Here is a 15,310-nt window from a genome sequence, read left to right as displayed (position 1 = left end):
AGTACAATATAGTCACACACTAGTGATAGTAGACTGGATGAAAAAACAGTGCTTCCCAATTTTATTATTGAATCTTGCTAATCGAAATCTTATATGAATTTGAAGTTTATAAAGGATTTTTAGAATCTCATATTCAATGCAGTGACCGAATTCTGTGTAATATAATCGATTCCTTGCATATAAATTCGTGAACGCAGATTTTTTTGACAGTTTCTTTACGTGGCTGACTGCATCCTGCCACTTTTGTTTGTCTTCGATTTTATTACAGAGTTTCTCTGTAACAATATTGTTTTGCATTTATAACTTGTAATATATTGTAGCACTTTGTATAATCTTATTGAAAATTCGCCATGGGCTTGTGTAAATGTCCAAAGAGACGGGTTACAAATCAGTTTTGCTTTGAGCACAGAGTAAATGTTTGTGAATTTTGTATGGTGACGAGTCACCCGAAGGTAATTCGGCACTTACTTATTAATTATTTCTAATTAAAGAGAAAGTACGTAACGTATTATTAAATCTCGAGCTTTGTTTATTTTCAGTGCATCATACAGTCATATTTGCAATGGTTACAAGACAGTGATTACAACCCAATATGTGAAATTTGCACAAAAAGTTTGAGCGAAGGCGAATGTATTCGTCTGACTTGTTATCGTAAGTAACTTTGATAATATTAACCGAAATACAAACTAGTGTAATAGTAAAAACATGTTTTTTTACTAAGATAATATTTGAAAATCAATAGATACAATCTATTTAAAAGGGATTCCATGTAATATTTATATATAATTAATTATATAATTTTATTCATTTGTGAATCCAAATAAAGGCAGAACACTTTTTTTAATCTTCTAAAATTTTGAGTTATTTTTCTGAATACCTTATTGTCTTCTAAACCTTTAAGTAAAAACAAGAACTAGAAAGACATGAATAATGAGAATGAAGTAATTAATTGCTCACGAAACTGCTTTATGTTCAAATTTTATGACTCATAAACTTTTAATTAACTTACTATTGCAATTACTACAAGACTAGTTATAGATATCCAATATATCTTTAAATTTACAATTAGACTGGATGTTAATCTTAATATACTCGGGAAAAGGCTACGAAGTCAATTAATTAAAAAAGAACTTATTTTTTCAGATGTATTTCACTGGACATGTGCAGAAGCACGCTACAGAGCTTTGCCTCGTACAACAGCACCAGCTGGGTACCAGTGCCCGTCTTGTGCGACCCCTGTGTTCCCTCCACCCAACCTAGTCTCCCCTGTTGCTGATGAGCTCCGAGAAAAACTGGCCGGTGTCAACTGGGCAAGGGCTGGCTTGGGTCTACCATTGGTATGTGTTTTCTTATGAGGAATTTAGCTTTGTTGGCAATATGCAGTGTAAGACTGTTGCTTTCAGCAATGGTTGTGCCGTTCCTTTACTTCAAGAGAAGTTTAATTTTGCTTTAATTCTACATACAAACCAAGAAGTAATTATTCTATCTATGTATTAAACTATTTGTTTAAAAAGTTACGATTTTGTTAGTTTCGTCTCCAACAATGAATAACCTAACCTTTGACAGAAAGCATATTAAATCTAACCATGATTAATAATGATAAACAAAGTGAATTTAGAAATCTAAATAACATGAAGAGCACTACAGCTTTCAGAAGACCAAGACATGAAAGGCGCAGCGGGGCGCCGCAGCCAATCGCCCATCGACCACCACTCGCCCTACTACACCAGTACGGTGGACAGCCAGCGGGGCACGCCAGTCGGAGCCAGCGATGACGAGTCAAACAGCCGCTCAGCCAACGGCACGCCACATTCCATCGTCCAGATCACAGACGAACCAGTCAACATTTATGATAACACCTCCATCAAGAGAAATGATAGTTTGCAAGGTAATCTTGTTTGACTTGTATGTTTAAAGAAGGTGAATAGATTGTGTGTGAGATAGTTGTATCACACACTATTATATGGTACTCAGTTAATAGCTCATTTTTTCATGATAAAAGTTAATTTCGTATAGTAAGTTTTAACCCCAATTATTCCGTACTCCTCTCATTAATTCTGTACGACTATATTTCCAGGTGGTCAGGCTCCAAGAAAAAGCATCAAATCAAACGAGCCTCCGAAACTGACGACAAACTTTGATCACGACGAAAATAAATACAAACAGAAGTCTACTTTCGCATGGATCAGCAGATGGTGGAAGTGAGTACATTACTTAGTGTTGGGTCGGTATGTGGGTAGTATAAGGCATGCAAAAACCGTCAAAAACACTGAAGATGTATTCTAAAAACGTGTTAAATATCGCAATATTTTAATAAATTTCTCACTCTCGAAAATTATATAACGCACTAATATCAAATTCGTAAAAGAAATGTCTAACCAAACTAATAGAAATCAAATGGTTTTACATTAATGAATCTATTTTAAAAAGGGTTTCTTTCCACTAGGAACTCACTCCCATCTTCTCGAGTGCGAAGAGCCGGAGGTATCTACAGGCGTTATTGGATCATGCTATTCGTTTTCATAGCGGTAGTAGTGGTCCTCGTGCTCCTTAGCCGCAGAGACGTCGACGAGGAAAACCCCTTCGGTTTCATACATGATGATGACAAAAGAATACTACAGAAAAACTAATCACATATTTATTCTAAAATCAAGCAATCTATAAAGTGATATATAAACCCAATTAGCTGTATTATAATTATTTAATTTCGTTTAAATAATGTGTTTAAATTAATTATTCCATAATTTAAAAATAAGCTGTTAAATAAAGATACAAAAGTCAGATGTTACTGGTTTTATTTAGTGAGTAACAAATGCGTAAATACAATAAATGTGTAGAAAAGCAAAAGTTTAAATGTGTGATACAAGCTTACAAAACTTTGGTGCATGTTTTGACTTCTCTATTTAAAAACATAACAGAAAATATATCATTGTAAAAGTTGGGGTAATACTGGCATGCCCGGTGGCAGTCTGGCATCCAATTCATCTCTAACAAAATGGGTTGGATAACTTTTTCATCTTTCATATCACGCCAACCAAGCATGATATCTGCTGCGTATAATGCCCTAGATTGTGGGCTCTTCCCTATACCACATGGAGGTCCCTTTGAAGTAGCAGCTGTGAACAACTCGGCCACCATCTTGTATATTGATTTCTCCACTACGGCCCAGTCATAGTCCCCATACTGCTTAGCCCACTCCTCCTTGAACTCTGAACATAACATCTTGAATAGAGGAGCTCCATCTGTGTAATTCATAACAGTAAAATGCTTCTCATAATCATCAAAATTGTCTAAGGAAAATGATTTATTTGCAAATCTGAGGAAGAAGTTGTTGTAGACATAAACTTCTGTTGGGCTTACAGAATGTAACAAGATGACATAGCGAATATCAAACTTCACTAGGCCTATATCAGGCCTCTCAAACAAAACAGGCTTGTCAATATATTTCTGAGCTATTTTAGGACCTGTCAATGGTAGCCGGCACAGAAAGTCCAAGTTATCACTGATATAAGTATCAAGACCTCTTGCCAAATTATATGGTTTGCAAATCCAATGATTATCCAGACCAGCTTTCTTCCTTTGCATGTAATATGCAACAAACTTTGGGAATTCTGTCTTCATATTGAATGTAGTTGGCAGCCAGGCTGGGTTAATTTCAAGGGAATCATTATCATTATTATATTTTTCAGATGACCTTCTGCCAATAACAGCTAGGAGATCCTTGATGGTCAGAACATATTCAAATGGGAATTGATTCACAAACTTGTGAGGGGAATTTACACTTAAATCTTGGTACTCTTTGAAATGGTCCAAATACCACAAAATGTCTGCATCATTTTCATTGTGTACTATCTCAAACTCTGGTGCAGTCAGGTAATCATTAATATATCTGTACTCTGAGTAAACTTTGAGTTTAGTCAAATCTAACTCTCTATCTTTTAACAATTCTAAATCTGGGAGTGTTTCTACAATATGGCCTTCCAGGAAGTATTTAGAGCTTGGCTCCACTTGAGTGTAGTCTTCCTTAAAATGTTTATAATGCTTCCAAGGAATGAGCATGGCTTCCCTCTGCATGGTGTCAGGGTACAGACCTTCCACAAAGTTCCTTGTGACCATATCTCCTTCTTCAATATCTTTGATTGCAAATAATAAAGTGTAAGTTAACTGCTCAGGAACATACAAAAAAGGCACAGCTCTAAAATTAGGGGTGTCAGAGTGGGTGATGCCTGAACCTAGCTCATCTAACACATACCAGACAGGCACCCGGTCCTCAATGGAAAAGCCATCACCAGCAATTGCATAAGTATTGGCATACTTCCACACACTTTCTGATACTTTCTCGATTTTCTCTTCAGTAGTTTCCGCAGATATTAACATAAGACTGCACATCCTCTCCAGAAGCCCCGGAATATTCCTCAAGTTAGACTTAATACTATTCACCTTAAAAGTCCAAGCGTGATCAATTAAATAAATATGACTAGCATCTGAACACTCGATATCCCGGATAGCAATCACACTCCACAAAGGATCGTAGGGCATCTTCACCATGTCTTCATAGTCGATTTGCACAAGTTGAAATGTTAGGCCAGCATCAAAAATTTGGTCTGTGATTTTCTTGCAAATTGATGGCCAAAAATGCTCAGGTACACCTGATAATACTAGTTGTGGTTTATGTACTGCTAAGAAATTATTGTATGTCGATATTCCATCCATTGTTAAAGTTAAACTCACTAAAATCTTATTAGAAAATGAACCAGCGCGAGGTTAGATTCCTGTTAAATACTGATCAGCCGGCAGACAACTGTCAGTGTCACTGAATGTGCCAAAATCTTGGGATCAATAAAACGCACTAAGCAACAAGGCTTTTGGCATCGTGTCAACCAGTTATAACGTAGTAGTCTCGATCCTGGCGGATAGTAGTCTAGCCACCCTAGTAATACGGGGTGAATAACCGCTTTACTACGCGATCAATGGCTTTACGCACTTGTATTGAACGCATATATCCTTTGCTAACATATATCATGAATCCTACTCTTCAATTTTATTGGATTTATATAATGATTAATCGCAAAGATTTTTATTCAGATATAAGCTGATAGATTTTAAGTAATATGATAAGTATGTGCGTTTAGCTATTTACGTTATAAGATAGGAAATGTAGGTGCATTTGTAAGAACGACCGACAACTTTTTTTCTTTTTGTTTAATACGAGAAGTAAGCATTAATTTATTATTTATACAAACATACTCTTTTGCTTCTCCTCAAAACTTGTCAAACGTGATTGTTAGAGAAGCAAAAACTATATGAGAATCCTTTGCCAAGCCTTCTTTCATAACTTTTTATAACATTGTCTACATTAAGCCAAATATTAGTCTAGACCATCTAGTTCTCGATATATATATTTAACTTTTAACCTATATTTAGCTGAAGAGCTTGTTTGTTTGTTTAAACGCGCTAATCTCAAGAACTACTGGTTCGAATTGAAAAATTATTTTTGTGTTGAATAGACCATTTATAAAGGAAGGCTATAGGCTACATAAAATCTCGCTGCCACTAATAGGAGCGAAGATACAATGGAAAATGTGGAAAAATCGGGGAAAGCTATTTGTCTTTGAGGGCTTCCGTTGCATGCGCTTCGAAAACGGTTCAAGATCTTCTAACCACATGGACGAAGTCGCCGGCATCAGCTAGTATTTAATAATACTCCTTTATCTGGGCTGCATTTTAAATTCCCAATTTGCATTATTCTCATATACTACAACTAGGTATTAAAATTTCATAGTCTGGTTGGCAATATGGTTAAATATGCCTTGAATATTGAACAAAATAATATTATTATAATATTCAGTCATGCAAATGCGAAGTAAAATTTCTGCTTTTAAAATTCAAGGCAGGAATTTTGGGCAGAGAATGAATAAAACTTCGTAAATATATTTTTATGTCAATGTATTTATATCGCATATTAATGCTAACCTTTTCAGGGAACATTGATGTTTCTTAAACACTAATTAAGTTATTTGATAATAATTAGATCACATATATTTTTTTATATTAACAATAAACTATACAAAGCAAACAAAATGTACACAGCGTTAATTAGTATGACGTAGGTAATATGAACTAACTCATTTTCATTGTAACAAGCTTATTGGAGCATGTTCTATGTATGCTCAAAACAACATTCGTCCTAACTTATGTACGTTAAATATATTTATAGTGTCCCACAAAAACATCAAATTCTGAAGTCTAACCCTATTTTACTGTTATGGAAATGATTTAATGAGACCTCAAGCATAAGTACCTAATCATAAGTGTTGTAGTAATTATTAAGAAATGGTTGATTAAAAATACATTTTCGTATATGGATATCTATACATTTTGACACTACTTTCAATAAGTAATTTCATTATACGGGATTATCGGATAGATACGGACATAAAATTCGTTATATGATTTTTTTATGACTACAAATGTATCTTATTTCGAATATGTGAAAATTGCTGGTATCTATTCTACAACACCAAAAACTTAAGGGTAGCATTTTATTGAAGTTCGCTAATAATCATATTTTTATGGCAACACCAAAAGAGACCAGAATACATTTGATAACTAACCTAGTAGTCCATCAAATAATAATGTAACTTCTTAGGAGTAAGATAATATAAATAGAAAGTCGCAGTCGTTGAATAGTTCACTTACAATAGAACCGCTACAATACATTGGAACACAATTCATATAACTATTCAGTTCAATTTGAGTCAGAATCCATGTGATTTCTGTAATTCCGTCGGGCCTTTTTGACCCGTTGCCGGAACTTCAGTGCTTGGTAGTCCGGGTCGTCAGACACGTCGTCGGCGTGGGGTTGGGAGTTGCGCGTACTGCTGCCTACGACAGTCCCCACTCCGCTGTCTGGTGTACCCATCGTGTCTGGGGGGTGCCACATACTGCTCTCCGTACTACAGCTGCTTTCCAGCTCGCTTTCGTTTGTTTCATTCATGAGCCTTGTGACAGTCCTATTGTGTCCTAGTCTGGGAGTGTGTTCTGCCATGGAGGTGCTGGCGCGTTCCCTTGGGTCTTTAGGAGGCGGCGATTCGCTGGAATCTGACCTCTGCAAGCTGAGGCGTCCGTTTCTCCTCACTCGACGCAAATTCATCCTCCTGTTCTCTGGCGGTGGCGAAGAGTTATTACTTTCTGACTCCGGCGGTTCGGCCCTCAGGGAGTCTCCAAGCGAGTCCCGAGAACCATTCATCGGTGTTGGGATGATGCTAACGAGGTTTTGAGGAATGTTCTGGTTGTTGTTTTGGTTTCTAGGAGATATGGGGCGGCTGCCCACCGACTGGTCATCGTCAGAGTCGACTTCTGCTATTCGGAATAATGCTGATGCATTTTGTCCTCTGTAACCTATAAACAGAAACAAATTACAATAAGAAATGAACATTGAATTTATATAGATATTTAGGGTATATGTATGTACCTGTGCTTGTGCTGGGTTGAGCTAAATTATCGTCAAAGTTGTCGAAACTGTTGAAATTATTATTATCACTACTATCTTGTGCCATGGCAGCGCCTGAAACAAAAGCAACTCGTTAGCTTATAAAACTAAAATAATATTATTCTAAAAACGGAATACTGAAAGGAACTCACCATTATTCCTTATATTAATAACTTTTCTATAACCAGTGGCTTTACTTTTCCTTTTAGCGGTCCTTGTGAGGTTCATACGGCGTCGCAGAGGTCGGATGATCTGGAAAAAGAAGTTTTTCATTTTGGCACATCAATTAATATGCTTCGAAGCGTTGATAAAATTTGACTTATTTTCGATCATAAAACAAGGTAAAACATATTTTACTTAAAAAATAATTTCAATCTGCAAGTTACTCGAACCAATTTTTAGAGATAACGATTGGCCATGACTTCATATTTGATTATTATTATCTACCCTAAAATGTCCCACTGCCACATGAGTGAGGTAAGAACGATATCCAGTCATTCAAGATGGTTACATAAAGTATTGCGTTCTTCTTATTAGTACGTACCCTTTTTTTTGTTAAGGCGGGGGAATCGTAATTGACACCCACTCCCTCGGGGGAGGAAATGGGTAGTGTCAGACTTTTACTGACTAAACCTGAACCGCCGTGCTACGTCATCCGCGTTTTTGTGTCGGTGTATGGCAATGCGTTGCAATCCTTCATACACCAAAAAATGTGGAATGCTTTATGATTTTCTGTGTCATCCTTGCGCAGGGGTCATGCTAATCTTCTCTGTATCGTTTTAATTTTAGTATATGTACTGCCGAAGCAAGTACAATTACTACGTACCCTGCCAGAGTTCCTGAAGAGGCAGTGCGCGGGCTCGTCGGAGTCGGTCCTCTCGCTGGAGGGCGCGGAGGGGCGCGCGGGGGCGCGGGGCGCAGGGCGCGGCGCGGGGGCGCGGGGCGCGGGGGCGCGGCGCGGGCCCCGCGACCGCCGCAGCGACGTGCGCTTGCCCTTCGCGCTCGTCCCGCCCACGTACTTGCTGCTCGACTTGCCCAGCGATACACGGGACTGCTTGCTTCGTCTGAAACATTTGATGATCAATCACTATCCTGTACAAAAGAGATTATTCTACCCAAAGACCAAAAAAAATATAGACAGAGATAGAGTTAGTTTGTGTAAATACAACATTCTGGTGTTTTTCCAACTACTTTGGTATATGCTTTGTTGTCAGCACATTAGATAGTGCAGGAACTACGGTTGGGCCCTACATACAACCCGCTAATCGCGAATTACTAATTTTAGAATTTTTAACTAGCAAACGACTAGGAAATCATCGAAAGACGTTATCAGCATTAATTCGAGGTAATGTATTTTGTATTGTTGAAAATTTAGGATCCTCAAATGTAATAACCGAATTTGGTCAGGTCTTCACTTAAAATCTGTCTATTTTTTCTCTGGTCTATAGTTTTACCCATACTGTTCTAAAACAACCAACCTGGTAATAACAAAATATTTTGTACACGCCTTTCATTACCACCGCGAGTAAATTCACTCCTTCCCTTATAGCGATCCCATTTAAATCTCCTTTACCATGTCAAGATGTTTTCTCCTAAAAATTTCATCCAAATTTTGCTCTAAAAAAACCACCCAAACTAAGGTGCATGTTCTAAAAATAATATACATTAAGGTTTAGAAACAAAACGAGAAAAAGGAAAAAATATCTATTGAAATAAAAAATGGCCTGTTGGACATTGTTCATTACTTCTATTCTACATCGTGAAGGGGTAAATCTTACCTAAGGGTTCCTCTTTTCTGGGATCTCAAATTTTTAGAATAGCGTGAAGCCACGAGCCGCGCGAGCCTGTTGGGGCATCGCTGGCTGCGATTGCCGTTTTGATTCGCTGTGAAAATAAATTCATTTAAAATAAACATTCTTTGTTACAACAAACATTTATTTTTACAGAAAAAAGTGTTATCTACCTGAAGTAGAGGTTGTCATTCGTTTCTTTTATTATGATCGCAAACAAAACGATGGCCGGACATTTTAAGAATCGAAGGATAAAGTACTTTCTCCACAACTTGAAAAATCTTTCAAAATACGACAAACAGTACATTACCAGTACCTACCTCTTTTCGGCGGCAGCGGTAAGAAGTCAACCACAATCTGGTCGGTGTCTGACGAGTCGGATTCGCTGTCGTGGACAGATCTGCCCGAACTGGACCCGTCAAGGGAATCCGTCTCCTCAGCGAGGCATTCCAGCTCCCGCTGTACCAGCGAGTCGAAGAATGCCATCATACGGGGATCCTCGCTCGTCGATTGTTCGGCGTAGTTATGAGATATGTGCTGGAGGAAATAATATACAGTGCTAAAGATTATGTGGAGGGTAAGATTTGGATTGAATACACCTGCACATAGGGCTTAACTGACCCGCCACGTAACTGACCCGTCTACTTCGCCACCTGTTAGGGATTTTTATATAAAAAGGGATTCCCCTCTTTAATCAATTTAAAGTCTCGATATTATTTTACATGTTACACAAAATGCCCCAAAATATTTTTTTTGACTGTTAAAATACTGATTGAAAAGATTTACATTACAACATAAATGTGACTTCTCTCTTCTTTAAATAATTACCACACAAGGATAGATATCCTTATGGGTATGCAGTTCGAAGCTGGTCAGTGCAAGAGAGTAACATACCTGTCCACTATGATGTACGAGCGACACGTAATCTTCGTGGCTGTATATTTCCCGCGGGTTGTCGGAGCCCTGGGCCTCCTCTAGTAAAGCGCCGCGCATCTTTGGGAACTCTAGAGCTGACCACACCTAGGAAAACGTATTACATTTGCGTTAATGTCATTTGGTTGGCCACATCGGGATAGGATTATTGATATGCAATATCGGATCTGGTTAAGAATAATCTTTTATGACGATGATTCATACTTAAATTATAAAACAGGCTAGTCACGCGTATTTTTTAGGAAAGCCAGAACTAGTTTCTGACCCAACCAGGATTCTTACTCTGATATACTTATTATTTATTAGTCGACGGGCAATTCCGACGAGTGATTAGACCGTTGTATCATTTAACGAAATACACGTACTCGGTTTCAGATACGAATATAAGGTCATTTCTGTCACTTTAATTTTAGTTATAAATGTTTTACCCTGTATGCTGTATCTAAAAGCTGTAATTCTGTTGTTCAATAAAGAATATTGCATATAAAGTCATACTGTTAAACATAAAAGTAACTAACCTTGATAATTTTCTCGACCCCCGAGGAGGCAATCAGGCAGTAGTGGGGGTTATACCGCACTTGGTTCACGATGGACCGGTGTCCGTACAGGACTATGTGTGGGGGCTCCACCTCTATATCTAGAAAAGTATATCCCATTAAAACGATTTTCATAGGTCAAAAAGTTCAGGAAAAAAAACAATGTTAATTTATATTTCTTTCATGGTATGGGAACCTCTCCATTGATCAGTTTTCTGAGCCTGATTTATACGTCACGTAGGATACGTCGTGCACAGTCAGTTTGGCGTTGTTTCATACTATGTATATCTGTTTGCAACAAAATATAAATAAACATTGTTTGCTCACCACTACCAGCACCACCGCCTTCAGGAATCTTCCACATATATAAATTAAAGTCATCAGATCCGGACAGGACAAACTGGTCCCCTTCCCCGGCGAACGAACAGCTCTTCATGGTGCACGAATTATAGTAGTCCTGATGGAAGAACTCGGCTACGGGGTTGGGAGAGTGCACGGCGTATAGGACCGGTACTTGTCGACGGCGGAGGGCCAAGATGTGAGTGCCGGCGGAGTTGAAGCGGACGCTCATGCTGTTCTGACAGGTGCCGTTGTTGCCGGCGTAGCGGAGGACCGGGCTGTGTGGGATAATATTTGTTAAGATGTTGGGATTGAAGATGTTTGTTTGCTAGATTGGAAAAATGTATACAAATGTAGGAATTTCAGTTTTATTTAAAATCTGTGCATTGAAAAGAAGCAGTTTTTCAGAGTTGAGGACTAGCAAAAATTCCGAATGTTCTTTGAGAAATATAATAGTCTAAATATGGCTTATTTCAGATGTATGGGGCATTCCTGTTACATGTTGTATGCGGCTAGGAGTAGATTTTTAAAATTTTTTTGGAAGATTGAAAGTTGAATTTTCATTTCGTTTCAGAATGGTTTCAATCTTCACATTAAGAAGCAATTCAAACGCAATCAAATCGCGAAATTTAACAGTATATACATTTAAACTCACTGTTTAGGTGTACGGAGATCCCATAAGGCGACGCCATCGCGGGCGTTAGCCGACACGAGCATTCCAACCTGAGTGGGATGGAACATGACGCCGTGGAAAGCTTTCCTGCTGCGAGATACCACCAGGGATTCTGTAATAGAAAACATAGGTACTTGTGAAGTAAAAGTATAGAGTGGATATTGACTGGGTATATGTAGTATAGATTTATTTGGAACATTGTTATTCGTTAGTTAAGCTTTAAGTTCTAGAGTAGGGGCTAGTCACGTAACTATGTGGCAAAAAATGTAGCAAGGGGTGACGTCACGCGAAATTCAATGCGCACGCTTGAGGATTGATTAAAACAAAGTACACTTTTATTTATCTCCCTAAAAAATTATCAAAATGTCATCAAACTTGAACACATAACTTGTACTTTATCCTATTCCAGGTACAGTCAGTCAAGTTTCATAATCACAGGATGCCTATGTTAAAGGTCCTGATGTCCTTAAGTCCTTACCATGTACAGACTGCCTGGTATCAAACAGTAGCAAGCGGCCATCATTGCCGGCAGTGGAGACCACGCGCTCGTTGAACGGATCTATGCTCAGGCTGCAGACCGCGCGCTGATGCCGCAACACTTCTAGCGGGCTCTTACTCTCTAGATCGTGGACTATCACCTGTATTTAATAAATTGTATGATCTTTTTGACTTGTTTTTAAAAGAAATTCTTCATGGTCGTAAGAGACATGTTGGAGTAAAAATGGTGGAGGAACATTATCCAGTCCTGATAAGACACTGACCACATTCGGCAGATATTAGGGACCCAGTGGCGTAGCTAGGGGGGGGGGGCGGAACGCCACTATCAGGGCCCTCCTGATCCTGGCAAAATTTAGAAAAGGCGGCAAATTATCATGTAACAAATAAACGGGTGTAACTTTACTTCGTGACTACTTGAACGAGTTTTTTTTTTAGGTGCATACTTTGGGCGCCTCGGTGTGAATTTGCCAGGGCGGACAGTCACCCAAGCTACGCCACTGAAGAGACCAACCCTAGAGCGAGGGCTTTTTCTTTTGTTTTCACAGGGGTTGATAATAATATACCAAGCATTTACGAAATTATTGATTTAAAGTATCCTTTGTTATTCTCTTCTTCTTTTATAGTTGATGAACAATCTTACAGTATTTAAGCCTCCAGTAAGCATTCGACATGGCTTAATAAAACACCCTTCAAGAATTCTAATGTGTGTCAAGCTCTAGTGTTAAAATAATGGCTCTGAAATAATGTTCAACTGTTAGAATAGGAGCAGGAAAAGATGAAAACCTGGAATTACATGATACATAGATTGTAGTTGATTATTGTGAACTAGAATTCTGATGTTACTTTTGTTAAATTACCATAGCCATTTAAAAAACTTACAATATCATCATTGCCCCCTGAATAAATCTTCTGGTTATCATTAGTGATGCCGAGGCAGAAGATGTTGGACTGGTGGGCAGCCTTCATGGGCTCTGGTTTGCCCCGGTCCAATATGGCCTGCCCGAAATGCCAGAGCATAACCCTCCTGTCATCGCCACCTGTTAATGTGTTATCTTGTAGATGTATAAAAGGCTGTTATTAGGCATAATTATTTCATCTGATTTTTAGAAATTTCATTGGTACAAGCAATTAAGAGAGTTGTTTAGCCTTACTGGTTAAACAGCTTGTTAATTTAATACATTTTTTAATTTAGTATTGTGATGATTCTATTTCATTTTTCATATTCAATTCATAATGTAACATAGGTGGTCAATTAAGTTTACTGCTCAAATACGGACCCTTTTGGGCTCAGCAAAAGTAGGAGAGGAGGAATATATTAATTACTATAATTTCCTGTAATGTGTGGAGTTGGTAGTACTTATATTATGTGCTCAATGTAAAGCAATGCTGAAACTTTGTTTTATTGTAATTAATTTCAACCTTATCTTGATAAAATGGTTTTCCTCCTTACTAAATTACTTTAGATAAAATGTAGTTTAAATACTTTAAGCTTTTTGCATCTCACACTCTGCCAAGTTACAATTAACTGAATATAATATAATACCTCTTAAATATCAATGTTTTATGATATACCTAGAGTTTTAAACATATACAGGCAATTTTGGTGTATGTTTACTACTAACATAGAGGTATTTATGAAAATCAAATCTTTCTTTCAACTACCTATTTACACAGACCTAGGATATAACTTGAATAATATTTTATTAATTTATTTTATATTAAAGAAAACAATAAGCTATAGTTATTAATGTTATTATACTTTAGAGAATCAAAAGCAATACAGAGGAACTGAATAATCTTGTTATGAGTTTGTACGATAATATTATTATTGTTTCTATAAATATTTAAAAACAATATCATGAAAATGTTTATAAATTTTGTGGACATATGTGAAAAATAATTATGGCTGTTTAGAAGGCATTTTTTGAGAATAGACCCCTTTGTGGTATGATTAGGGATAGGTCAGGTTCATAATCATACCCTTAAAGTGACCCAATAATAAGCCTGAATTAATCAAAATACTAATTAATGGCAGTCAATAATTTTAAATTATTTCATTTCAAGTCAAATTTGTAATTGTTTATTAATTACTTGTCAATAAGTTATCTATATTGATAAAACAAATATGGATTGATGAAGTTACATTACAATAGAAATAGACATAATAGTTGCGTGCTAACTTCAAATAAATAAATACATAAACAAGATCACAAGTGTAAGCGATTTTTATCATGTTTAATGTTATTATTTTGAAGATCATTATTTATTTATAGTTGTCCACATTTTTTTTATCTGTCAATAATAGTAATCATTCGAGTAGGATCAATAAACATTCCCTTTGTTACCTACTAGAAAAACCGAACAAAAATAATAACGAAAATAATCCAGTAGGTCGACGACAATTAATGAAGAAAATTTCATACCTGATACAAGATATTCGCCATTACTGGAAAACTCGATAGCATTAACACAACCAAAATGGCACACAAGATCTCGTCGATACAAATTTTTAGCTGCGTTTAAACGTTTGTTGAAGAATTGTGATTTAATATCAGGTAAGAGCCCATATTCCCTTCTATTTAGATAAGGTAGAGGGCTCGCAATATTCGCCATGTTTAGAACAAAACCACCATTTTCTCATGAAATACACGAATGATTGAATGAAACAAAACTTGTCGGGCCTTGTCTTGTCGATCAGCTGTATTTTATTTTTAAAAACAAAATTGCGTTCCGTTTTTTCATTTGATTAATGAGCTATTGTATCGATTTCCAAAAAAATAGAGGGATAAAAATGATATTTGTTTGCAATAGAAAACTAACTTAAAATTTTTAAACGCACAGCCTTATTTAAATCGAAACGTGCAAACACTTTTAAGAGAATTTTTATCTTTGAATTAGAATGAATGGATTGATTTTATTCTATAAATTGCTTAATTTAACAGCTTATACAGTTTTTTTCGTTTTTTTTCTTTTTTTTTTTCTCTAGCCCACTGTGTCCCACTGCTGGGCAAAGGCCTCCCCCAAATCCTTCCACGACTCTCTATTCTGG

General features: G+C 37.0%; 2 protein-coding genes, 1 non-coding gene and 1 pseudogene across 3 annotated transcripts; 1 reads left to right on the top strand and 3 right to left on the bottom strand.

Moving 5' to 3' along the window:
* Positions 1-214: 214 nt before the first annotated feature.
* Positions 215-2,716, top strand: LOC113504936 (zinc finger protein-like 1 homolog). Its single transcript, XM_026887454.1, has 6 exons — positions 215-452; positions 540-651; positions 1,144-1,337; positions 1,648-1,888; positions 2,078-2,201; positions 2,447-2,716. Exons 1-6 carry the CDS (start codon positions 351-353, stop codon positions 2,628-2,630), a joined length of 957 nt encoding a protein of 318 aa, XP_026743255.1. The 5' UTR covers positions 215-350; the 3' UTR covers positions 2,631-2,716.
* A 62-nt stretch (positions 2,717-2,778) lies between these two features.
* LOC113504934 lies at positions 2,779-4,895 on the bottom strand (annotated as a pseudogene).
* A 1,034-nt stretch (positions 4,896-5,929) lies between these two features.
* LOC113504963 (DDB1- and CUL4-associated factor 5-like) lies at positions 5,930-14,972 on the bottom strand. Its single transcript, XM_026887483.1, has 13 exons — positions 14,685-14,972; positions 13,141-13,298; positions 12,242-12,401; positions 11,746-11,875; positions 11,079-11,368; positions 10,734-10,852; positions 10,177-10,302; positions 9,603-9,819; positions 9,271-9,376; positions 8,319-8,556; positions 7,645-7,744; positions 7,475-7,567; positions 5,930-7,401 (listed from the first exon to the last, which is right to left on the bottom strand). Exons 1-13 carry the CDS (start codon positions 14,872-14,874, stop codon positions 6,749-6,751), a joined length of 2,580 nt encoding a protein of 859 aa, XP_026743284.1. The 5' UTR covers positions 14,875-14,972; the 3' UTR covers positions 5,930-6,748.
* Positions 8,199-8,305, bottom strand: LOC113505033. Its single transcript, XR_003401598.1, has one exon. It is a non-coding gene; the product is annotated as a U6 spliceosomal RNA (small nuclear RNA).
* Positions 14,973-15,310: the final 338 nt, after the last annotated feature.

Source organism: Trichoplusia ni, chromosome 23, assembly GCF_003590095.1.
Source record: "Trichoplusia ni isolate ovarian cell line Hi5 chromosome 23, tn1, whole genome shotgun sequence".
Lineage (NCBI taxonomy): Eukaryota > Metazoa > Arthropoda > Insecta > Lepidoptera > Noctuidae > Trichoplusia > Trichoplusia ni.
Note: the sequence above shows the minus strand (reverse complement) of the source record. Positions and strands in the feature narration are given on the sequence as shown.